Consider the following 25,904-nt stretch of genomic DNA (forward strand, 5'->3'; position numbering starts at 1 on the left):
GAATGACATGAAACGTTTATGAAGATTTTTCCTTTCCTTTCCTTTCCAAATGAAATGGAAGTCTGACTGTTAGATCACATTTCTTTTGAACCAATTTCTTATCAAACATTAACTCGGCTTATCTTTTGCGGTTATTTAGAAGCAAAATATATTGTAAAGCGATCACTAACCTTTAGGGGCCAGAGGGCACATTTTGAATTCTGTGGAAGTGTTGTGGGCACCAGTCACAAAATGGCTGTGTGTGGGTGTAGCATAGCACAAAATGGCTGCCACATCTAAAAGATCATAAAATGAGGGAAGGCCACAATATGGTGTGGAATGGGCTGCAGTGGAAGGTGGAGGTGGAAAACTTCTGTTTCATAAATGTGAACTCATTCCATCCATGGAAGGGAATTTTGGATCTGGGCCATTCAGTCTTTGCTTTTCTCTTCGGTGGAAAATCAATTCCTGATGCAAAATTCATTCACAGAGTACAGTGCTACTCTATACGTTTATTTTTCATACAGTTGTTTGAGTTTCCGCTGTTGTTTCAGACTAATCAAATATATTAAACATAAATGGCTAGCAGTGAAAAAATGGTATACATAAAAGTCTTTTGTATGCCTTTAATAATACGGTAGCTATAGAAATCTAAAGGCCTCTGTAATCAGGTACCCATAATCTTAGTTTGGGGCATCAAGTAGTTTGCTTGTTTATCACCTAACATTTGCTCCTAAACTGTGCTAGATTTTATCCATTCTGTGTGGTTGGAAACTATGTTAATTGCCCCCATGTGGTGCTGCCAAATTATAAGAAACCACTAAAAATGCATTTGATCTCTTATTATTCCATAATAACTGCTGCAGGTCTTTATTAACGACTCTTACAAAGTTCTGTTCATACGTAGCTACATCGTATAAGTTGATTACCCCTGCTGCTTTCTGTAATTTTCATTATCCACATATCCTAGACTGAATTTGCTAAAATGCTGAGAATGGGAATTTAGTGTGCAATTTTGCATGAAAAACTGCAACAATGATTTACATAACATTAGAGAGGGAAGAATTATTCAGTACTTGAAAGAGCAACCTATTTAAATAACCAAATATTTATTCATACACTCTCAAATTTTAGATTCCTCTTGATGTCCCGCAGATACAGTTTTTTGTTAGTCACATTGCTATCCATAGGCAAATTACCAAAGTCTGAGCTGGAAGAAACTTGAAGTTTGCACTAGTCCCTTTGCTGTCAGACTGCATTACTTTCATGTTGTTGAAGTCTAACATGCAATTCACAACATGCTATACATTTCTACTCAGACATAATTCAGCTGAGGTCTAAGGGACTTATTCTTGGGGAAGTGGTTAGACCAGGCATCCCCAAACTGCGGCCCTCCAGATGTTTTGTCCTACAACTCTCATGATCCCTAGCTAACAGGACCAGTGGTCAGGGATGATGGGAATTGTAGTCCAAAACATCTGGAGGGCCGAAGTTTGGGGATGCCTGGGTTAGAGTATTGCAGTCTCAGAAACAGGAAAGTTGTCTGCATCAAAGAAGCCATGTACAGTTGAACAGAAATCCAGAATACAAAATGGAAGAGATACAGCTCAGTTTTATTTGACAGTACAACTAGAAGTACATTGTTCATGTGGTCCCGGAACAATAAATTTGCCCATACTGTAAGTCTGTAGTACAATAAAAACTGTCCATGGGTCTCCAATCACAATGGGATAATTAGCAAACAACAGTGGCTCACAGCAAGCTCTTGACACTTTTAGTACAGAGGGATAGCCAGTCCCTCTGATCTTCAGGTGTAAGCAAGACTTAACTTTTTTCTGAATTGTCCAGGGCAAGGCTTCACCAAAGGAACATTTGGTGTTGCTGAATAGGTTTTGCCATACAGTCTACATTAACAGTGCTTGCGAGGAAGTGAACTCCCTTACAGTCAGATCCTTGTCTACCAGATGCCCATCTTCTATGAAATCCTAGGCCTTCACATCTATTTCTGAAGAAACTTTCATTTCACAATACTTTTGACTTGTGAACCTGTGGAAAGGGTTCATTGTACATCACTTAGTTTTTTAGGAACATAAAAAAATGGGTTCACAAAAAAGCATTTAGTCACTACTGTACTGAAAAGATGGGGCAGGGAAAACAGAAGAGGAGGAAGTAATAAGTTTCTAATTAGTTCCAATACAAAGACTTTTTGATTCAACTCCCACTGCGTTAAAATGAAAAATAGACCCAATTTTTGGCATTAGCAACAACGTGATGAAAAATGACATTGACTCGAAAGTCAATTTTCTTAATTTTGAAACACTGGATTAAAATTAATTGCTTTGCATTTATCATATTTGCTTATATCTTATCTCATTTTTCATCTCACGGTTTCTTCTGTGTTGTTTAAAGGAATGAAGGCCTATCTCTGTTTGAAAAGTTTTCCGTGCCTTGGCTACTTAGTTCAGTTTAATGATTTATTACCAGTTTAGCATTTGTTTCTCAAAATAGTTTTAGCTATAGGATGCCTTATATGATTAATCATATATAGCTGATTCGTTAAACTTTGGGGAGGAAAATGAGTGTGTTATAGACAAAGATATTTTATTTTGTTTTTCCTCTTACACAGTTCTGTAGAAAAAATTAACCAAGAAAACTTGGTTTACATTTTGCTGTAAACACATAGATCTGGAAAAGACTGAATTGCCCAATTGTACAGGTGAAATTCGGAAAATTGGAATATCGTCGAAAAGTGCATTTATTTCAGTAATGCAACTTTTTATTTTTTATTTTAATTTTAATTTTTACAAATGCTTTCTTTTGAAAATTCCACAGTAATAAAGCAAATAGTTACAATAATACAAAAAATAAACATCACTATTACATTCCAGTAAAATTACATTCCATTTATAATTGACCCGCCTAATGACAAATAATTACAATTACAACAAATAAAGGCTTGACATACCTTGCTTTGCATGTCATGCATCTATCTCATATATTGGTTTCACCTTTGAAGTTGCATTACTGAAATAAATTCACTTTTTGACGATATTCTAATTTTCTGAGTTTCACCTGTATAACACATTCAGCCACAACAGGATGCACCATGGTGACAGCATAGAGAATAGGCAGAGATGGGGCGAGGATAGGACAGGAACAAGAGTGGGATGACTTGCATGGCATCTTTCCACCACCAGATCAGCTTGGTCTGTGTTCCATATGCACAACAACTAAATTGCAACAAAGAGGGGAAGAGATATTGCGACCCATTTGCAGACAGAGGCACTTAGGGGAGTGATGTGTCCTACTTTACAGAGGGCAGACCTCTGTTTGAAGGACTGTGTAACCCAAGTCCTGTTTACAGATAGGAAGTGACAGCAGGAGCCTTGAAGTTATCCACCAACCGTTGATACCTGGAGGCACAAAGTTCACCTAGTTTCAGTCTTCCAAATGCTGTTAAAATGGATTATATTTCTATGTAAATTATAGTAATTATTTCTTGATTTGCTTCTCTACAAATAAATTAGCATATGCAGATATGACACAAAACTATGTCTTCTTTTTTTGCTTTTTTGTGATGCATTGCCTTTTTTAAAAGTGATGCATCAGTGGCCACTCTAGAGGCAAAGGGACATGGGCTTTCCCTCTGCAGTCCTTTAAAGTGGCTTAGAACTCCAGCATCTGGGAGAAATTGGGGTCTGAATTAATTAACACAATTTCCCCCTTCCTTTTAGGCCTCAGGCTGACAAGACAGAAGCTGTTAGCACATGCTGCCTGTTAGTCTACGGTATCTTGCAACATCAAGACCCACACTTGTGCATTATTTCATGCTTCCAATATTCTGTGCCCAAACAAACAATCTATTCTGCTTTTGAAAATAGAATAGAAATAGAAGATGGCACACACACACACACCCAAATTAAAACAATAAGAAATGTAAACATATATATATATATATATATTAAAATACCATAAAACCACAGAATAAAACGAGCAGTAAAAAAAGTAAAAGAAAAATCCAGCAGCTATAAAATACAAAGTTAACATCACAAAATCTCAGAACGTAGATTAAATAACTATACATTCTGAAGAACCACAGAAGTTATGGAGGAATTAGGAAGAACGGGTCATACTACTTTTGGAAGGAATTGCCTTCATGGTGCCTTCATATCTGCCAAGAGACATATTAACCTATTAATTTCCATAGCATCAGCTTTGTCCTTGCTGCGGCAGTTATAGATAATAGAAAGTTCAATTTGTTCTAAAAATAATCAGCATTTCTCTTTAATATACGGTAAGTTAAATATAATGTATAATTCTCATTTACAGAGAATTATTTCTCATGTATGGTAATATTTGACCAACTACATACGAGCCTTGCATAAGTTTCATTCAAGCTGGATCTGCAAAGTTCTTAGAGCTAAAAGAAACTGGGAACTATTTATCCTCATTCAGATAATAAATGAGATGTGAAATTAGCTTCATGGTAAATGAGTTCCCTGGAGGATGGTATATATAATGGAATCTGAGGTTTGCACATACTCAGTTGGCAGATGCTTTTTAAAATGGCTTGCCTTTTGGAACCGAATTTTGACAAATCTTTCTTCACTACAAAAAAAAAGTAGATAAGAAACCGATCCTATTTGCACCTTTACATTGGTAACTATGGCAGAACATTTAATTTTTCTTTGGAGTTTTGTGAAAACCTCTTTGCCATGTATCACGAAGAGCAGAAATCAAGATTGCTTAGGCCAACTTGTAAGAATTATCTTGGATATATCTAAGGGTCAGTTAACATGTTGTGCTATATTTTTACGTATTTGATTACAGGTGTGGTGGGTCTTTGTCCCTCCCTAAGCCTCAGGGGTGGGTGTGGGTGTGATTGGGATCACAGCTGGGAAGGAAAAGGTTAATCATCCCATTGCTTCGTACTGCAGTCCCAGTTAAAATCAGCCACCCCAGCACCAGTAAGTAAATATGGAAAAGAAAAGCACATAGTAATTTGCTATGCACTTAAAGTAACTTCTTGTTTGGACCTAAGAGCTGCCAGTTTGGAAACAGCAGAAACCGAACTATCGGGATTTTCTCAATTAATGACAATTAGTTTGAAGTCTGTGAATGCAGTTGAGTATAAGGATGAAAAATGGGCAAGATGATATGGCAACTAGGTCAGATCCGGAATGTCAGGTCCAGAATGAATAGTAAGTAGTTCTAATTTTAAAAATAACACCCAGAAAAAAAACAGTTACTATTGGTTGGTGGTACTGATGGGTCTGGAAGAAGTATTCAACCTGTTCTAAAACTGCTTTTTTGTTAGGGGGTAGGTACTCTTGATTTTGCCTTAGTTACAAATGTGCAGGTGACAGTGGTAGCCAGGAATGTCTTTTGCCACCTCCATTTGGTTTGCCAACTGTACCCTTTCCTGAATGAAGACCTAGCTCCAACAGTTCATGCTACTGCCTCCTCCTCTATTTAATAAGAGACACAAATCTCTGTACACAGTACTGAACTTAAAACATAGCTAGGACAGATGCAGGATAGATATGGCTTGTGTACACATGATGTGTACACTGCTTCCATGACCAGCCTGAAAGAATGTGTTCTACTTTATACTCAATATCCCATTACCCAAAGCAAGGCTATTATGAATCCATAACATATTAAATAAAGGAAAACCCCAAATTGAATATTCAGGCTAATTTTGGAAATAATGTAGCATTGTACACAAATAATTTTGACTATATGTTTATTGTAATGCAGTCTTGGTATTTTTCTTCCTTTGACAGTCTCTTAGGATGAATTCCTTTTACGTTATTATTCTCCCACACCCACACTTCTATTGGCAAATTTATTTTATCTGCACTGAATTGTAGCTAACTGGAGTTTGCCTGCCTGTCAAAGGAAAGCTCCTGGCATGTAAAAACAGTCACCCATCTTTTTTATATCTTGCAAGAATTCTTCCTATTTGTTATTCATTGCTAGTTTTCCGAAAGTGAAAATATTTACAAGAACTAATTAGCTGTAGGAGAAAGGATGTAGCAATACATTATGTCTAAACATACATTCCCACATTTGACCTGAATCTGTTTACCACAGCCCCCATCCTTCATTCCCTCACCTAAATGCCAATGAAACAGAACTGAAAAGAACATCATCTTATGTAAATGTCTGATGAGGAACATTTGTTTTTGAAAATATCAGTTGCATTACAATTTAAGTTGCACTTTTCCAGCTTATTTTTTTTCCCTGTCACTCTTTAGTTTTGAAAAATATGGATGTATTGTCTAAATTATCACCTGTAGCTTATGGCGCATGGAAATATAATATTGAAACTAAGATGTATCTTTCTGTTTATCCAGACTGTGGGATTCATGTGTCTGCTTTTTATGATTGACGAGAGCATTATTGTAGGGCATGTGCATGCAAGGGTTTCTTTCATAGGCGTTCAATCATTTCCCCAAACCACATGACATCTGAATGTGCAGTTTTGATCTACTGCCTGTATTGCACAGCTGATGTTGAAAACTATGCTATCTACATGGATGGTACTACCCAGACTGGGAAAGGATATCTGCTGGTGTGCAATCTGTCAGTGTACTTTTCCAAAACAGGAAATTTATAAAATTTAAAGAGATGGGAGATCCAGTCCTGATTTTAATGTCATCTCATCCAGTTAGGCCTTGATATTGAAACTTGTTAAGGTGTGTAGGAAGGAAGAAACTGGTTCATACTCTTATGTAAAGCAAGAAAGGAGCTCACAGACACGTGAATCCTTATTTGGGAATCCTTATTGGGAATCCTTATTTGACCGTGTTCTCACTATTCTACCCTGGTTAGTTCTCTCCAGGTTGAAGGGCACTTGGCATAAATCCTTCATTTAAACTGTTTCCAATAATAGATTTTGGAATCAGACCAGATAATCAGGCTCTCCATCTTTTGTGCTGATAAAGAATGCCCAAATGCATTTAACAGTGTCCAAGACTAAGACAGAATATGAGCTCTCCAATCTAAAATACTGTGGACAAGATCTAAAAGATCTCATGAGAAAAAAGTGTCCCTCTGTCATTTGTATTCCTTCCCAGTGACAGTGCCTGGCATCTCATATGGCATGCCACTCTAGAAGCTTCTCCAGACTTCAGGGGCAGCTTAATTGTCTCTCTGTCAAGGCAAGTCCTTTAAACTCTGGACATAATGAAATATAACTGGGGGTATTTAACTAAATAAAAGCACTGGCAGAAGGATTACTGCCAGTACAATGGGGCTTTATGTCTTGTCCCCCACATGCCCCACACTGTCCTCAAATATTCTCCATAGGGTGAGGGGAAACCCCAAAACAGATTTATGGGGTGCATGGGGTGAGGAGATGGAGAGAATGTTACATTGCACAAGTAGAACTCTTGTGCTGACCAAACCAGCAATTTAGTGTTATGTTGAGTCCAACCCATTGTATTTGAACTGGAGTTTAATTTAGGTTGCACCACTTTATTTAGCATAAGATAAAAACCGTAATACCACGGATATTGATTATAGTCAGATATCTCTTAGATCTCTTAGATCTTCTTTAGTCATTTGGGAGCTCCTTCACTCTGACTGGGGTGACATCTAAAGGGAACCTCCATATAGAAAGTTTGTTCTCTAATACCATTTCTTGAAACATTATTTCTTTACTGTTCGTTGAATAATATAATCGCATCTTCATTTTGGTTCATTTTAATGGTATTCCCCTAATATTATGCTTCAGACACATGATCACTGAAATCATTAACCATGATTAATTATGTAATGATTACTACTGAATGTACTAACAATGATGAGGCTCTAACTATAGAATCTTGCCATAATTCTATATTACAGTGATATTTTAATGGGCTTACACATGGCTGTGTAGCCAACCACACTAATGCTTTAAGTGTTCCTTGTGATTAAAAGGAGCACCAGGGAGAGTTAATCATGATTAGTTTCTCTCATAAACACAGTTTATCCTCAAGAAAGGCTATAAGCACTTCATAAAAAGTCAAAATTGTACCCTTTTGAGGGGAGGGGTATAAATGGATATTAACCATGTAATTAGAAGTGGAAATCCTCTCAGTGGTGGTGACAGATGGCTTTTTAATTATTGCTTTTTCTTAGATCTTGGTGGAAGGTACTGTGGGGGATGGCTTCACTGGAGACATTGGAATTGATGACCTATCTTTTATGAACTGCGCACTTTACAATGGTAAGGAGAAATCTAGACTTTAAACTTTTAGCGTGGCCAAATTGTGACTTACAGTTCGCATGCAAATGAAGTTCCCAATCCCAGAAATGCAGGAAAATGAATAGCCATTTTGGAAGAAGTCATAGAATCTTTGAGTTAGAGAGAGCTTTGTAGACCACCTAGTCCAACCCCCTGCTCAAGGCAAGAATTCCATAGCTAGACTATCCCTCTATACAAGGGAGAGCCCACTGCCCTGCCAGGTAATTGGTTCCATGGTTGAATGGCTCTTAAGAGTCAAGAGGTATCACTTACTGTTCAACAAAAAAACCTATCCTCCTATAACTTAAGGGCATTAGACCTTGCAAAGAGCAAACACCTATACCTACCCAGTTATTTGAATGTCGCCCACTCAGTCTTCTTTTCTCCAGCTTAAACCTTCTCTCATTGGGCTTGCTTTCCATGCTAAGGGCCATTCCTCATATATGAAAAAATAGGCTATTTGCGAAACTCATAAGAGATAACTGTAACCATTTGCTTCTTAAGGAAATTTGCCAGTTGATTCAACAACTCCATCAGGGACATCCATTCCTGTGACACTTCCTATGAACAACTGTACAGAAAAAGAATTCATCTGCAGAGGCACTGGCCAATGCATCAGTATCACCCAGAAGTGTGATTTCCGTCCTGATTGTTCCGACAGATCTGATGAGTCATCATGTGGTGAGCATAAGAATTATTAATGAACTAGTGTATTTCAGCCCGTTCAATAACGGGTGCTAGAACATCCCGGGGTTCAGAGAAGCGCTTCTCCGAACCCTAGGACCTGTCCTTGCTGTCGGCGATGGGACCCTTGGTCTGACCTAGTGCAGCAGTTCTTGTGTTCCTAGGCAGCAATGATTTCTAGAAGAGTTTCACCAGAAGTGCGAGGGCAGCTGTGCCATTAAAGATCAAGGGACCATAGATAGCCCCACCAGGTTTGGGGGCTCTTGCATTAGCTCAGCATTACATTAGCAATTTATTTCAAATTATAAATTCATTATAGTGAGAGAAGAACAGAGTGTGGGACACACTTAGAGGAGGAGTTCTTTGCATAATTTGCCTCCTGTAATGTGCGACTTTATTCTTGGATGCCAAAACCCATGATTGCAACATGGTGGATTTTTTTTTAAAGCAAACTCTTTTATTTTCCAATATGTACTGTATGAATACAAAATACAAAAAAGAAGAAATACAAAAACTTTCCAACCGAAATACAGAGTCAACTTATAAAATAAAGGGGCGCTAGAACATTCAGCCTTTTTTGGTGGCAGCGGCACGTGGGGGGCTTTTATTCCTTGTCTAATTTATTGTTCCTTCCCCCCTCCCTTTGATCCTTAATTTATCCCTAATTTTATCCCCCCGTTCCCAAACCCCAAGCCAAAATCCCCCCCTTTTTTTACCTTTACAGCCCGGGCTCGGCTGGGGGGAGCGGGGGGTATTTCTTCCTTTACCCCCTCCGAAGCTTGTGTTTGGAGTGTGGATCCCTCCCCACCCTGTTTTCGTGCACTTTTTGCGCCTGCTGTTTGGTTCCTAATTTCCCCCCGTCAATAGCGCTGCTGCTGCCAGGGCCCAGTGACCGAATTCTGGCTCCTGGACGGCTCTGGGGTGTACGCCCAGTTTTTCGGTGGGGGGTGGTGGTGGCTCCCGCTACTTTTGTTGGCCTCCGCTGCTGTTTTTCAGTTGCCTGCTGCGTCCGGGAGGGAGCTTTGCTGTCCGGGGGGCTTGCGCCCACCCCGGCGCTTTCTGAGGGTCCCATGGTTGGCGCTGAGCATTCGGTGGCCTCCCCGCGCCTTTCCTGGCCGTTCCGGCCCAGCGGGGTTCTCCCGGTTGCTTGCGCTGTTTGGGCCTCAATTTTGGGCCTGTTAGTGAGGAGAAGCCGGGGCCTCAATTTTTTGGTCATCCCGGCTTCCTCCTCAGGCCCTTGGGCACGTTGAGAGAGGGCCTGCCCTGCTTAGGGGCCTTGCTGCCTGCTCCTGCCTTCCACCTGGTGGCCTCTGTTTTAACTGCTTATTGAGCCAGTGCAGGGCAGAGGGGTGGGGTGTGGGGTGAGGAGAGCGTGTGTGTGTGGGTTCAGTCTCTGCGTCCAATCCCTGTGTGCGTGGGGCACATGCTCAGTAGCGCGGAAAACGGGACACAGGGAATCTGGACGCAGAGACACTTGCACTTTATTATATAGGATACTGCTGCATTAAGTTGACCTGATTCTTTCATGGTGCTATTCCATGTTCATATTAGATTGCTATTCTATGTGCATATCTCAATTTTTTGGGGGGTATCTTCCCCATTCTCAAAGTAATTCAGATTAGGTTTTTCACTCAAAGAAACTGTTGTGTGCTCTTTTGTATGATGCTGGGATTTGAAATAGCAGTGATTTAGAAGAAATACCTCCAGCATGCACTGTTCTTCCCATTTCTAATTTTTAAAGTTACATTTAATTGTTCAGTTTACTAAACTGACCAATGACTACAAAGCACCTTTGCACTCATCTGCATGCAAAAGGCTATGGACATTTGAAGCAATGAGTTGAAGATATATGACATTAAGTTATCTAGCTTGGTTTCTTATGCAAAATAAGCCTACAAGAGCACTATATAATCATTGTTGATTTCATAGTACTTGATAGAGCCAATTTATTAGCTCATACCCCAAAAGCTCAACCTAAAAATTTTGCTCTGCATAACACATGGTAGGTCTTAATAGTTCCATAACAGTTAATGAATTTAATATATATATTCTGTTTCATTCTTGTTAAATAAATATTCTGGAGAGCAGTGGCTTTCAAAACTTGACAGGGATGCTCTGTGGTTTTATTGAATAAATGAATTCTTTATTTATAAAAGGGAAAAGCCTTTACATCAGTTGTCATAACTAGGAAAATAACGAGCTGTCATGTCACCAGTACTATTGACAGCCTAAATTTAGCAACAATTATTATAAGAACAAAACCCCAAACCCCTTCACTTATGACTACTGTTCAGAAGGAGAACAATATGTTGTTTAATACTACAAAAGCTACCTTTTTGATATGGAGGGAAGGGTTGCTTTTAAAGCAGAGCTATAGAAGAAACATTCAAGAAAATAGTATGTTAAATCTGCTCTTTTGGAAGAGACACAAATACAAAATCAATAGAGGTAATCAAAGTAATCATGCTTTAACAATTGTGCTGATCATATTTAGAGCAGTAGCCAGCCAGAACCATTTTGTTGGTTGTTTGGTTGGCTTTGGAAATTTTAATGTCCCACCCTTCAGTGTAGAACACAACTTTCAATATATCATAAAAAGGCTAAAACTATCATGGGGGAAGAACATTTTGGGCAGGCTCTTATTGCTTGCAATAACAAAGTTTGCATTGCTCTGATGCAGAGTACTAGTGAGAGCATTCACACAGCAACTACTAGTGCCTTGTAAAGAAACTAGCCAAACTGCCCCTGGAAATGAAATGACATTTCATGTCTATATTGTTCAATATAACTCCAATGTTCTTTTCTTTCTCGTTTCAATAGCCTCAGTTGCTTGTGACTTTGACAGTGGAAACTTCTGTGAATGGTATCAGCCTGCTGCTCAAGTGGCAACAACAGCTTCAACCCATCCTGTTAATATATTCCAGTGGGGCCTTGGAAAAGGTGCCGGCATCCACCCAGGTGGAGAGGGCCATAGACCGTTGACTGATCATACGATGTGAGTGCAATGGTCAAAGTACTCAGAAATATATGTATTTCTCTTGGGCTGTGTGGATTTAGCCAGCTGTGATAGATTTTAACAGTGAGTGTGCTGCTGCTGCTTTGGTCTTCTTAACAGAGTTCTAAACAATTGGAAACAGAAAACACAATTCATTTAACAGAGTTTTTCCAGGGTTTCAGGCATGAGTTTCTCCAGACATATCCAGAAATGCTGGGGATTGAACCTGGACCTTCTGCATACAAAGCATGTCTTCTACCTATCTGACGAAGTGTGCATGCACACGAAAGCTCATACCAAAATAAAAACTTAGTTGGTTTTTCAGGTGCTACTGAAGGAATTTTTTTATTTTGTTTCTACCACTTAGTTACAGCTCTTCCACTATCTTTACACTGGATGTCTTAGACTGCTAGTGTGTGTGTGGTGTGTTTGTGTGTTTGTGTTGAGATTATATAAATTGTATCTAGAGCCTCCAAAGTCTGGTGGTTGTTGTTGTTTAGTCGTTTAGTTGTGTCCAACTCTTCGTGACCCCATGGGCCAGAGCACGCCAGGCACTCCTGTCTTCCACTGCCTCCTGCAGTTTGGTCAGACTCATGTTGGTGGCTTCGAGAACACTGTCCAACAATCTCGTCCTCTGTCGTCCCCTTCTCCTAGTGCCCTCCATCTTTCCCAACATCAGGGTCTTTTCCAGGGAGTCTTCTCTTCTCATGAGGTGGCCAAAGTATTGGAATAGCCTCAGCTTCAGGACCTGTCCTTCCATTGAGCACTAAGGGCTGGTTTCCTTAACAATGGATAGGTTTGATCTTCTTGCAGTCCATGGGACTCTCAAGAGTCTCCTCCAGCACCATAATTCAAAAGCATCAATTCTTCGGCGAGCAGCCTTCTGTATGGTCCAGCTCTCACTTCCATACATTACTACTGGGAAAACTATAGCTTTAACTATACGGACCTTTGTCGACAAGGTGCTGTCTCTGCTTTTTAAGGTGCTGTCTAGGTTTGTCATCACTTTTCTCCCAAGAAGCAGGCGTCTTTTAATTTCATGACTGCTGTCACCATCTGCAGTGATCATGGAACCCAAGAAAGTAAAATCTCTCACTGAATCAATTTATTCCCCTTCTATTTGCTAGGAGGTGATGGGACCAGTGGCCATGTTTTTTTGATGTTGAGCTTCAGACCATATTTTGTGCTCTCTTCTTTCACCTTCATTAAAAGGATCTTTAATTCCTCCTCACTTTCTGCCATCAGCATATCTGAGGTTGTTGATATTTCTTCTGGTAATCTTAAATCCAGTTTGGGATTCATCCAGTCCAGCCTTTCACATTATGAATTCTCCACATAAATTAAATAAGCAGGGAGACGATATACAGCCTTGTCGTACTTCTTTCCCAATTTTGAACCAATCAGTTATTCCTTATCCAGTTCTAACTGTAGCTTCTTGTCCCACATAGAGATTTCTCAGGAGACAGATGAGGTGATCAGGCACTCCCATTTTTTTAAGAGCTTGTCAGAGTTTGCTGTGGTTGACACAGTCAAATGCTTTTGCGTAGTCAATGAAACAGAAGTAGGTGTTTTTCTGGAACTCTCTAGCTTTCTCCATAATCCAGCGCATGTTTGCAATTTGGTCTCTGGTTCCTCTGCCCCTTCGAAATCCAGCTTGCACTTTTGGGAGTTCTCGGTCCACATACTGCTTAAGCCTGTCTTGTAGAATTTTAAGCATAACCTTGCTAGTGTGTGAAGTGAGCACAATTGTGTGGTAGTTGGTGCATTCTTTGGCACTGCCCTTCTTTGGGATTGGGATGTAGACTGATCTTCTCCAATCATTGAGTCAAACTGTTGGTGCACATTGAATAGCAGTGGCTCTCCAGAGTTCAGACAGAAGGCTTCTCCAGCCGTAGCTAGATATGCCAGGGATTGAATTTGGGGCCATTTGCATGCAGAGCAAATACTCTATTATGAAGCTATAGCCCTAATCAAGGTTTAGGGACTGGGATTGAGCTCAAGGATTGTCCGCACTGCGCCCTGTCCTCTGCTCTCAGGCATGAATTCCTCTCAATCCACTTTGTGAGTTCCCTGTGTGCCTCCCCCACCAGTTCTATCAGAGTTTGTGATTATAACTGACCATCATAATCCCAGAACACTCACTCTGACACCCTGGGTTCAGTATCAGTTATATACTGCTTAACTCAGGATTACGGTGGTGGTGGGGATTCATGTGCAAGAAGGGATGCATGCTTAGGTTTTATAACTAAGGAAGGTTTGAGAACAGGCAATGGGAAGAATTCAGCATCGTGCTTTTTCAATCATTCCAACAGTGCAAGCTTGCCCAATGGAACAATCTCCCTTTTCCTTCCCCAGCATGGTGTTCCAGTGGTGCTCCATGTAGGGGGCCATGTAGGGGAGGGGGTCCCATTTCGCCAGCAGGATAGTGCACTAGATTTCATTAACACGCCTACTGACTTGTAAAGGTAAAGGGTAAAGGGACCCCTGACCATTAGGTCCAGTCGTGACCAACTCTGGGGTTGCGCGCTCATCTCGCATTATTGGCCGAGGGAGCCAGCGTATAGCTTCCAGGTCATGTGGCCAGCATGACAAAGCCGCTTCTGGCAAACCAGAGCAGCACATGGAAACGCCGTTTACCTTCCCGCTGTAGCGGTTCCTATTTATCTACTTGCATTTTGACGTGCTTTCGAACTGCTAGGTTGGCAGGAGCTGGGACCAAGCAACAGGAGCTCACCCCATCACAGGGATTCGAACCGCCGACCTTCTGATCAGCAAGCCCTAGGCTCAGTGGTTTAACCACAGCGCCACCTGGGTCTCACTGACTTGAATCTGATGCAATTTGAGGATAAACACTTGGAGCCCAGACTTCGTACAGCACCTACGGCAGACAATGTCTCACACACCCTCCCAGGTCTTCACATAACAGACAATGGAATTGCCTTGGACTCAAGGGGGGGGGGAGTGGCGATTGATTTCTGGTGGGTTCATTATGCAGCCCATCATTTCCTAGTAAAAAGATTATTTGGATTTGCACATGATATGCTGAACAATAAAAAGATTTAATGTGTGTTTTGTTGCGTGCTAGTTGTGTTTGCTTGTATATAAATATGAGGTCCTGCAATTATCTGTAAGCCAAACTGTGGCTCATTGGATCATTTAGGATCTATTTGTATGGATCACCCATTCACAGAAGGCTGTATCAAGTGCATAACTGCTAGTGGGAATGATTCTAAGAATCCTTATATAGCTTATATTGCAAGAGGCATCCTGTGGTGCTGTTTCCCAAGTGACTCCCACTGTTTTCTCAGATAGACTCTGTTAAGTTATTGGCTGAATGTCATTGGGGTAATAGCTGCTCTCTGTTGGGTCTGGATCTGATTTGACATGACAGTCAAAAGCAGCAAGCACAGTCATATAATCTTATACCCTGACCAAGTGGGAAAAACTTGAACTGTTAAAGCATTTGCCAAGTGAAACCTCAATTTCATATTGTGCCAAACCACAGAAGAGTTGCAAAACTGTAAATAAATCATGCCAACTGTGATTAGATGCTGTGCTGGAATGTCTGCTTCCATCTTTATTACTTGAGAGTGAGATTTTATCCCATTGTTTCCTTTTCCTTTCAAGCTCAGAGGATTTATGATGGAATGTTAATGAGATGTGCTCTGTTTTGGATGAGCCACAGAAGAATTGTGAATTAATTTCAGCTCTTTGTCAGAAGCAGCCAAACTTAAAGCACAACAAAATAACAGCAACAAAAAAGAACAGTAGAGAATTTTTTTTAGCTAGTATTCAGCAATAGTTGTGTTAAATATGGAATTCTTCATCTCTGGTGCCCTTTGGTTTGTGAGTTATTAACCATGCTGTATTTAATCAGGTAGTGGGAAACCTGAGAGCTTTTTGAATTATCAAAGGAAGAGAAGTGAGTTAAAATAAGTAAAATCAAAGGCATTGTGAAAGAAACAGGAATCACATTGATTACCATCCAGTCTTGGCTTATTTATGTGACTATAATATGTTTAATTTGGCTGCCATCAGGCTTATCCCAGTATCCTTTGTTGGTAGAAAATACGCTTATATTAGGTTATTTATTTATATTTACTCACATTTCTAGGTCACTGTAGTCACAAAAGATCTTAGGGGTAGCAAGAAGAACTTAAAAATTTATACCAATACACACCAACAACAACAACAACCAGTTTAAATCCATCTAAAACAAATAACATCTATTCAGATGTGACCCGAACTCAAAAAGTGGAAACAGTCTCACAGCTGGAGCTTTGTCCTGTTTTTTTTTGTTTTGTTTTGTTTTTTTTTTTGGTATGTGTAACTGCAAAATAGTTTCCACTACCTAGGGTTGCTATATTTCAAAGTGAAAAACTCAAATCTCAAAGAGATACGTTGCCTTTATACTTAACAGTGGCTTGCCCTTTGGGGAATGGAAATTATGACAAAGCATATCTCTGGTTATGTGTGCAGGTCTTCCACAGCACTTTTTTGGTCATTAACTGCAAAACACTAAGGATTTCTCAGAATGAGCTAAATTCCTCTTTGCTCATCTGCTGAAAAGTCTGGGTACATTTTACCTATAGTGCATATAGTATATGATTGCATTCATAGATTAACCTGAGTAATTTTCTTCTGACAAGAAATTCATTTTGCAGTTAATTACGTTACTGTAGATTAAATGGTAATCATCCGATTCTCCAAGGGCTCTGATTTCTGTGGAAACAAGGGGTTTCTTATTGTGAGGGATATTGGAAAGTTTGCCTTCCTATTTTTGCAGTCTTCTTTTTGGACTAGTGGAGACTGACACAGTAGTTGATGTGACTTTCAAGCAATGATGGCACTGAATTAACGCCCCTCTCTCGGTTGAGGCAGGGAACTGAAAGAGAAGAACCAGCAGTCCGCACTAACTCTGTGGTTGAAGCTACATGTGGGAGAGGGGTTTACTGAGGGCTCAGTGAAACCCTCCAGGCTGCAACACATAGAGGAGGCAAATAGGCCCCAGCACATCTTTTCTGCATGCTTTTAAAAAAGCCTCTCCCCACCCACCCTGCCCCTTTTCAAAAAATGCTTCCATAGCCAGCCAAAGCAAAGGAGATGGAATGATCTCAGCACTTCCCCAACCCCAACATCCTCCAAAAACCCAAAGGTTTTTTCCTTTGGATTTGATTTGATTTATTATATTATATTTCTATGCTGCCTTTCATTTAAATCAATCCCAAAGCCTGGGGCGTAGCAAGGGGGGGCAATGTGGACGGGCCGCCTCGGGTGCCACCCTGGGGGGGGGGACACTTGGCCCGCCCCTCCCTGGCCCGCCCCTCGCCTTTGCCCGCTCAGGCACAGTCCGTACAGGCTGCCACTGGTGTGTGGCGGCCTTGTAGGGTGCCGCATGTGCGCAGTATGTACGAGGTGCCGCACAGGTGCCGCACCCGGTACCAGCTGGGCTAGGAACGCCACTGCCCAAGGCGGCTTACAAACAGTAAATAACAGTAACATTATAGAACATAATAAAACATCACAAGTACAGCATAAATCATATGAAATAATTGACAAGTCACCAATCTAAAAAACATTGGAAACAAAGCAACAACTAAAAAAAATAAGCTAAACACCGCAATTAAAGCAAAAAGCATATTACCGTATGTGATTAACAGCATTTATAATCCATAAAACAATATTAACAAAATAGCAACCCAAAAATAAACTAATTGCTGTTAAGTTCATACACACACGCTCCACACCCCCATAACTCATAATATTTCACTCTATTCAGCTCAGTAAAATGCATATGCACATAATGCCTTTGGCAGCAATGCCCTTCTGGAAGTTCTTTGGGCAGGAAGTAGGGTAGCACAGGTGAAACCAACCACCCTCTGATGGCAAACAGATTCTCTCTTCCCTCAAGTTCTTCCTTTGGAAACAGCTCTCTTATGAAGGCTCCTGGGGCTGGAGGGTAGGGCAAGACAGGTGACAAAGGCCATTACCTGCTGGCCAACACAGAGTCTCTCTCCCCTCAACTATCTCATCCTATCTCTCCTTTGCTCTCCCATCTTTGTCCCACAACAGCTGCCCAGGCAACGTCTTTGGTTCAGAAAGAAAGGCATCATACCTGTCCCTCTGTTTGTGTCAGTGGACTCACCTTGCTTAAAATGTTGCCTGCACAACATTATTTCTCGAAGGGCTAGAGACTTCATTAAAAAAAAAAAAGAACCTCAGAGTTTAGGGCCCCTTCTGGCATAAATCCAGTTCTGACTTCACTCATTGGCTAAAAACACTGAAAGGTAGGAGTAGCCAGGCTGGTTCATTTAACACAAATTGCTTAGCTAGATATCTGCACATTTTGCTTCATAACTTTCTTTCTATAAAGGTTAGAGACTTGGTTTGGTGTTTTTTTTTTAAAAAAAAGAAGAAGTAAGAAGTCAAAGTCTGGCACCACTGTCTAACCATGATCTTATTGGATCAGCCTTTAATGATTTTATTGAGGAGCAGGAGAAATGATAAGTGAAAACAACACAACAAACTAGAAATACTAGAATTTCGCAGTTCATTGTAGTCATATCTCAAACAGATTCTCTCAGTCATTTGGTGCCCGTCAACCACAGGGGCCCTAATTTTACACATTCTGTGTTTACCTATAAATCTGCTACTGGTGCTTACCCGGCTGAATGCCTTTTGGGGAGAGACAGGGTTGGAAGAGGGCTCATGTATTTTGCCAGTCTCATGCCAAATGCACAATAACTTGCAGGTTGTTTGACGATGGCTTCATGGTGGAACTTCCAAAGAAATAAGGCTGATTTGTGGGACACAACTATAAGGGTCTAGAAAAAGAAAATCTGTAGAAACTCTTTAAATCGTAGACTGAGAATTATGAATCCGGGCATACTTGAAATTTAAAAGCAACATTATATACCATTGAGAGTGCATTTGTGTTTGCAATTTAGCTTTTCAGTATGGGTGAGTGGGTGGAATGAAAGGATAAATATTTTTCACTGCAATGTGTTTATGTTGGCTGCTTTGGGGTGGAATGTGCTGACAGTATATATTTTTTAGATAGATGTCTCATTGAGATAGTGTGAAATTAATGGAAGTGCATTCAAATGACACTTTAAGAAACAGAGATCTTAAACAGTGCTGGAGAGTATTCTTTATGATGCAGTACTTGAATCTGTGCAGTGAAAATGGCTCTTATGTAGTGTTCTTTACCCTCCACATATCATTTTTCAATAGTTAGTGATGTCTCTCTCTCTCTGTGTGTGTATGCATCTCTGTGCTATATAATGGTATGTATACTTCAAGCTCCATTAAATATAGTCACTTCAGACTATATTCTATTCAACATGTAATGGAATGTGTGACATTAATTTACATTGCCTACTTAGCATTCTTTCAATCAGTGTTATATTCTGCAAAAAAAAAAAAAAGCCCTGTTGTTGCATAAGGCACAAAAGTGGTGAAAGTGAGTCGCTCCAATTCTGCATCCCTACTCATTTTTTGTCTTTCAGTCAAGTCATGTACTTAAAGCATTGTGGGAAAGAGCATTCAAATCTCTTCTCAACCATGAAGTTCAATAGTGCCTTTGGGTAGGTCTCACTGGCTAAGGGTGAATGTCACAGTAAGCTATAAAATATGGATTATCATCACCAGGAACGAGTAGTGTGCTGGACAGGGATGGATGAATCAGTCAAATCTGGGTTTTCTGTCTCTCCAATCATAAATTCAGTTCACCTCATTTCCACATCCGTTTACAAAACTTCTGTGCACAGCTCATACCAAACCAAGTCTGTTCTCTCAAATTAGCTGAAGTTAAAAACAAACAAATAAAAGAACAATGCGTTCTTTCTTCTTCAACCAGGCCTTGGGCTGATTAACATCCCATACCCTTTTAAATGTGTTGTGGGAGAGGGGGATTCTTGGTTTGTTTTTGTTCTTATTTTTGTTTTGTAGTTTGTGTTTTTTGTATTGTATTTTTATGTTGCACACCGCCCTGAGATCTATGGATGAAGGGTGATATACAAATTTAATAAATAAATATGACTCTTCCACTGGCTGGCTAGTGACCACTGCAGAAAACAGGATGCTAGAAACTCTGAACCTGAGAGATTAAAAAATGGAAAGCTTGGGGGAGAAGAAGAAGAATGGAATGGGAAAACAGCATGTCTGACTTTAAAAGTAGCATGTCACAATGGAATTTTGTTGCATGCCCCAGTGACTATATTTAATCATCAAAAAGACAACACAAGGTTTCAGCTTAGACACCCATGCTAGCCCTGGCCTTTACATACCAGTACAAGTTGACATTTGGATAACAACCCAGAAACTTTTGTAATTGCACAGGACCCTTTTCTTCTTTTGTAGTTGACGTTGAGGAAGCCCAGCTTGCACATGTGAAATCACCCCTCCTTGCGCTTGCCCTTGCCAATGATGTTATTTAAGGTGTACAGCTGTCATGTGCTATCTGGAGAGAGAATTCCATTCCCCCCCCCCCAAGGCCAGAAATGATGTGACTATGGTACCCAATAAAATCTGCTTCCCTAATAATTTTGAGAGAAGCCACGTGGACTGTGCTCAACAAATGAGACGGAAAAGCGTGTTTATTGTGAAATAAACTGGTAATGTGGAAAATCCTCCAGGCACTTCAATGAAACCATTGCCACAAAGTATGCTTCAGAGTTGGGTTTTATATGCATAGCCTGTAACAGAATAACTTGCCTTTTAAAAACAATTCATACTTGACAGATTATATTGGTTTTTCTGAATATTTGAACTGTAATAGGAATCTACATCTGCATTTACTTACCGTACTTCTCAACTGCTGCACATGGAAGTACTGGACAGAATTGGTAAACTGTGCTGAGAGTTGAACCTGCATAGAAATTATAACCTTCCAAAATGGCTTTTACCTTTTTAAAAACGGTTTTTTAATACAGTAGTCTGGTTGAAAAATACTGAATTGCATGAGAAAGCAAATGTACTTATAATATAGACTTTGAAAACTTTAGATGTTCAGAATGTTGAGCTCCCTTCTTTACCCAAGTAAGGAAAGAATTATGGGGATAAACAGTGCAACAAAGCAAGGTCAAAATTGTACAGTTTATAGCATTCTTTCATAGGATCATTGAAGCGCATTAAAATACTCTATGAGAGAACTCAGGAGACAGGGTAAAGAAATCTCACAGTATTGCATCTCTGCATCTTCTCTCGTAAGCATTACTGTCATGAGAAAAGAGAGAATATGCTTAACGCCCACTTAGCAATTCAGGAGGAATTTTCCCAAGGGCAAAACAGCAGCAAGCATCATTTAAAAATAAAATAAAGACAACAACAGAAGACACAGATGGGTAAAATGTATCTTTTTTCCTCTGTTGGTGAGCATGCAAGCCTACATTTTGTACCCTCATAACCTGCAAAAATATCTGAAGTTAAATATTATTGATTGGTACTTGGAAATATTTACATACAGATCTATTTATTTATTTAATACACACATATGCCATTCTTCAGTTAAATGAATTTCTTAGGGTAGCAAAAATATCAGGCTAACACTAAAAAATTGGTAAATAACATTGTATTAACACAGCAACAAAGTAACAATGCAGTGCATAAAAACACAGTATAAACAGGAAAAAATACCAGTAAGATATTAGCAGATTAAAAATCAGGGAGTATACTAGAAGTCTTGTCAAATGAAAATGTTTCTGCCTTGTATCTTTCCCCCTCGGCCCCATAAATCAAACTTGGCACTAAACCAAGTGGGAAGGGCACTCCAAATTGGAAGCTGTAATTGAAGCCACATAAACTTGAGAAATATGCTCACTGGATTGGATAAAAGGATTCTTGGTGTACTGATAAGCAGACCAATGAAAATAATTGTTGGGGATCTCTTTACCACTAAGACTGACTTAAGAGTTGCCTTCATTTCATTTTAGATTATTGCTTTGTGAAATTTCTCCCAAAGTTGGTACCCACTTTATAAGTGGCAAAAAAATGAGGGTGACATTTAATTATTTTTCAGAATGAATTTTTTTGAGCTGTTTTGAGTGTGGGTTTGTGCATGCTTACTATTGGTAACTGAGCAGCAGATTCTTTTACAACATTTCCCACTGCTCCAGTGTAACACCTGCTGGAATTACTATCCCAGAATTCCCCCGGAACAATGTTACATCAGTACATCAGCATGTAACCACATCTCAAGGGGCTTTTTTTTGGTGGGGTTATGGTGATTCCTGTCCAACTGCTAATAGTAAATAATAATAATAATAATAATAATAATAATAATAATAATAATAATAATAATAATATCACACTTTTGGTATCCCTAGCAAACTTAGCTGAAAGTTTGAAATGCTGAACTCTTGGCACACCCATACCCTATCCAGGCATGGCCAAACTTGGCCCTCCAGATGTTTTGGGACTACAATTCCCACCACCCCTGACCACTGGTCCTGTTAGCTAGGGATGATGGGAGTTGTAGTCCCAAAACATCTGGAGGGCCAAGTTTGGCCATGCCTGCGCTATACATTGGACCACTGTGTTTGTTTATTTTAATAATTTATATCACACTCTTCCTGCCTAAGGAGATTAGAGTGGCATACACGAAAAACAGTAAAGTTATATAAATAAGCAACAACAGCACAGAACCATACTTAAGGCAAAATTTATAGGACTCAAAAGCCTGATTAAAAATAACCCTTTAAACGGTCCTTCTAAATGCACACTTTGAATGAACCTTGCTCCATTAACACATTTTTTACAGGTAGGTAGCCGTGTTGGTCTGATGTAGTCAAAACAAAATTTAAAAAATCCTTCCAGTAGCATACGAGAGCTCATACCTATGACAAACTTAGTTGGTCTCTAAGGTGCTACTGGAAGGATTTTTATTTTGTTTTGTTTTAACACATTTTTGTATTGCTGCTGCCTTTTTTCGCAGCAGTTGACGTTGTCTGCTTTCTCAAGGGAAAGAAGGTTTTCTCCATATTGTGGTCAGCATAGTGATTCAGTGTTTTCACTTCTTCCTGTTTCCACATGAAGATCCTGGAGAAGATTGGTGGGAGAGGGACACCGCAGAGCCAGCCCTCTAGATAGCAAAGCTTCTGGAGCACTGAGAAAGATTGGGAACGGCTGCTTACCTGGTCTGGAGGTGGGCGGTGATTGAGACCTGGCGCAGCAACCCCTCAAACCCCCAGAGGGCAGAATGACTTTACCGTGGTGCCTGGCCTATCAGGGGCAAGCTGAGGGGTGGAGTCTGGGTGGTAGACCAGGGTGGAAAACTATTCATTCTGGTTTACCTCCGGGAAATAAAGGTCAACTGGTCCTGAGCATGGCATCCACTCCTACCCTTCACCCCAGGCATTTCTCCCAAAGCATTGATAGAAGTAGTATTATAGTTGTAAAGGTAAAGGTAAAGGGACCCCTGACTGTTAAGTCCAGTCGCGGACAACTCTGGGGTTGCGGCGCTCATCTCGCTCTATAGGCCAAGGGAGCCAATGTTTGTCCACAGACAGCTTCTGGGCTGTGGCCAGTATAACAAAGCTGCTTCTGGTGAACCAGAGCAGCACACGGAAACGCCATTTACCTTCCCACCAGAGTGGTACCTATTTATCTGCTAGCACTTTGATGTGCTTTTGGGGACCCAGGTGGCGCTGTGGTTAAACCACTGAGCCTAGGGCTTGCTGATCAGAAGGTCGGCGGTTCGAATCCCTGTGACGGGGCGAGCTCCCGTTGCTTGGTCCCAGCTCCTGCCAACCTAGCAGTTCGAAAGCACGTCAAAATGCAAGTAGATAAATAAGAACCGCTACAGCGGGAAGGTAAACGGCATTTCCATGTGCTGCTCTGGTTTGCCAGAAGCGGCTTTGTCATGCTGGCCACATGACCTGGAAGCTATACGCCGGCTCCCACGGCCAATAATGCGAGATGAGCGCGCAACCCCAGAGTCGGTCACGACTGGACCTAATGGTCAGGGGTCCCTTTACCTTTACCTTTACTTTGATGTGCTTTTGAACTGGTAGGTTGGCAGGAGCAGGGACCGAGCAACAAGAGCTCACCCCATCGCAGGGATTCAAACCACCGACCTTCTGATTGGCAAGCCCTGAGCTCTGTGGTTTAGACCACAGTGCCACCCACATCCTTATTATAGTTGTACCAGGCTTAATTTCTTATAACAGAGTAAATATACCTAAGTATTAAGTTTGCAAATTATCCTCTACACACTTAACCTGGGAGTGAACTTTGTTGAATGCAGTGCTTGCTTACCTCTGAGTAAACTTGCCTAGGATTACACTGCCACAGTCATTTTATATCTTTGCCATTAAAAATTGCATATCTTACGGAATAATCTGAGTTCCATCTATGGAGAATGTAGCCATTGTTTAGCATTGCTTTTCTTCTTCTGTAGTAATGGCACCTTAAAATTTTCAGAAAAAGCCTTTTAACTGCTCTTATACTACTTCTGCAATAAATGGCATTCATTTACCGTAAGTTCCCATTGAAAACTGCAAACTCAATAGAATCCATTCTCCTGCCCTCCCCAGGTGTGTTCATCTATGAAAAGTGGAACCACTAATATTCCAATAATTATGGTGTGTGTGTGTGTGTGTGTGTGTGTGTGTGTGTGTGTGTGTGTGTAATTGCATGAAACATGTCTTGATCTTAGAGATGTGTTTCTTTTTAATATATCTGACGGTGGTTTAGCCCTGTTCATATTTTCAGTACAACAGTAAAATAATTCATTTGATTTGTTACAGGTAGGTAGCCAAACTTAGTTGGTCTCTAAGGTGCTACTGGAAGGATTTTTTTTATTTCATTTGATTTGTGAATTTCTCTCTTTACAGGACGACTAAGGAAGGCTGGTATCTCTATGCAGACAGCTCCAATGGAGAATTTGGACATACTGCTGACATTACCACTCCAGTAATTTCTCAGACTGGACCGAAGTGCACGCTGGTGTTTTGGAACTACATGAATGGGGCAACAGTGGGTTCACTGAAGGTACTAAAAATACAGTTTATAGACTAAAAAAAAAAAGAATAATAATATTCACAACCTGCATGATGATGATGATGATGATTACATTTATATCCCACCTTCCCTTCAGGGAGCTCAAGGTAGCATACATAGCTCTGAGATTACACCCACAAGCTCCTTTGGGTGCAGCTCCTCAGGCCCTGGAGAGCTGAATTCATTTAAAGTACCACCTTTCTTCATATCTTGGGCTTCAGCTCCCTTCTTATATCATTTATTCTGTTATCACCCCCTGAAGTGTCTCTATGGCAGCTATTCATTGTTTAAGAACTGAGTTTCCTCCTTCCCCCTTTTGCCTCCCTGTCCCTTTCCCCTGTTGCATTTTGGGGGGGGGGGATTGTAAGCCTGCAAGAGGGACTGTTTCAATTGATTATATGTAAGCTGCTCTGGGAGCCTTTGTTGGCTGAAGAGTGGGGTACAAATGTTATAATTAAATAAAAGAAATAATGCTGAGATGTGAGACTTCTCTGTCAATGAAAACTGTTCCATTTAAAGGGAATGGTTATTTCATTTTGCCATGTTATGTGCAACTGGGAGATGATTTTTCTTCTATTAAAATGAAAAGCCTCTAGATTGTCCCAGAGCTAAAACTGCAGATCATTATACCTGGTGATAAATCCCAGAGAGGAAAAGCGTTTTGGGGAGCTGATGATGTACAGTTCTGTCAGCGCTGTCTAGAATCACAATTTGACATACATCACCATACTTACATCTCCTGATGTTGTCAGTTTGACTCAGTTAAGACACTTTTAGCTTCAGTGAAGCATGTTTAGGGCAGTTGACTCCTGGGAGCGACCCGTCACAATTCAATGCATATTTACTGAGGCAGGAAGCGAGGAGGACGCCTCGTGCACCTTCTGAAGTCAAACTAAACAAGAGCTCTGGAACTTGATTGCAAAAGTTTTTTTATGCAAACAACTGGATGTTTAATGTACTGCGAAACTAAAATTAGTTTTGAAACTGAATACAATCATGGGGTAATAGCAA

The 25,904-nt window shown here is 40.4% G+C and overlaps 1 protein-coding gene across 9 annotated transcripts in view; it reads left to right on the forward strand.

Annotated features, from left to right (window-relative positions):
- Positions 1-25,904, forward strand: part of MALRD1 (MAM and LDL receptor class A domain containing 1) — a 258,550-nt gene that overhangs the window by 68,172 nt on the left and 164,474 nt on the right. For all 9 annotated transcript variants that reach the window (XR_009558403.1, XM_060280800.1, XM_060280803.1 and 6 more), the window contains 4 exons: positions 8,110-8,197; positions 8,720-8,896; positions 11,720-11,894; positions 24,728-24,884. Coding sequence is in view for 8 of the 9 variants with exons in the window: in XM_060280800.1 (XP_060136783.1) it covers positions 8,110-8,197; positions 8,720-8,896; positions 11,720-11,894; positions 24,728-24,884 (597 nt within the window). In the remaining variant the exon portion in view is untranslated. The remainder of the gene's footprint in view (positions 1-8,109; positions 8,198-8,719; positions 8,897-11,719; positions 11,895-24,727; positions 24,885-25,904) is intronic.

This window comes from Zootoca vivipara, chromosome 12, assembly GCF_963506605.1.
Source record: "Zootoca vivipara chromosome 12, rZooViv1.1, whole genome shotgun sequence".
Classification (NCBI taxonomy): Eukaryota; Metazoa; Chordata; class Lepidosauria; order Squamata; family Lacertidae; genus Zootoca; species Zootoca vivipara.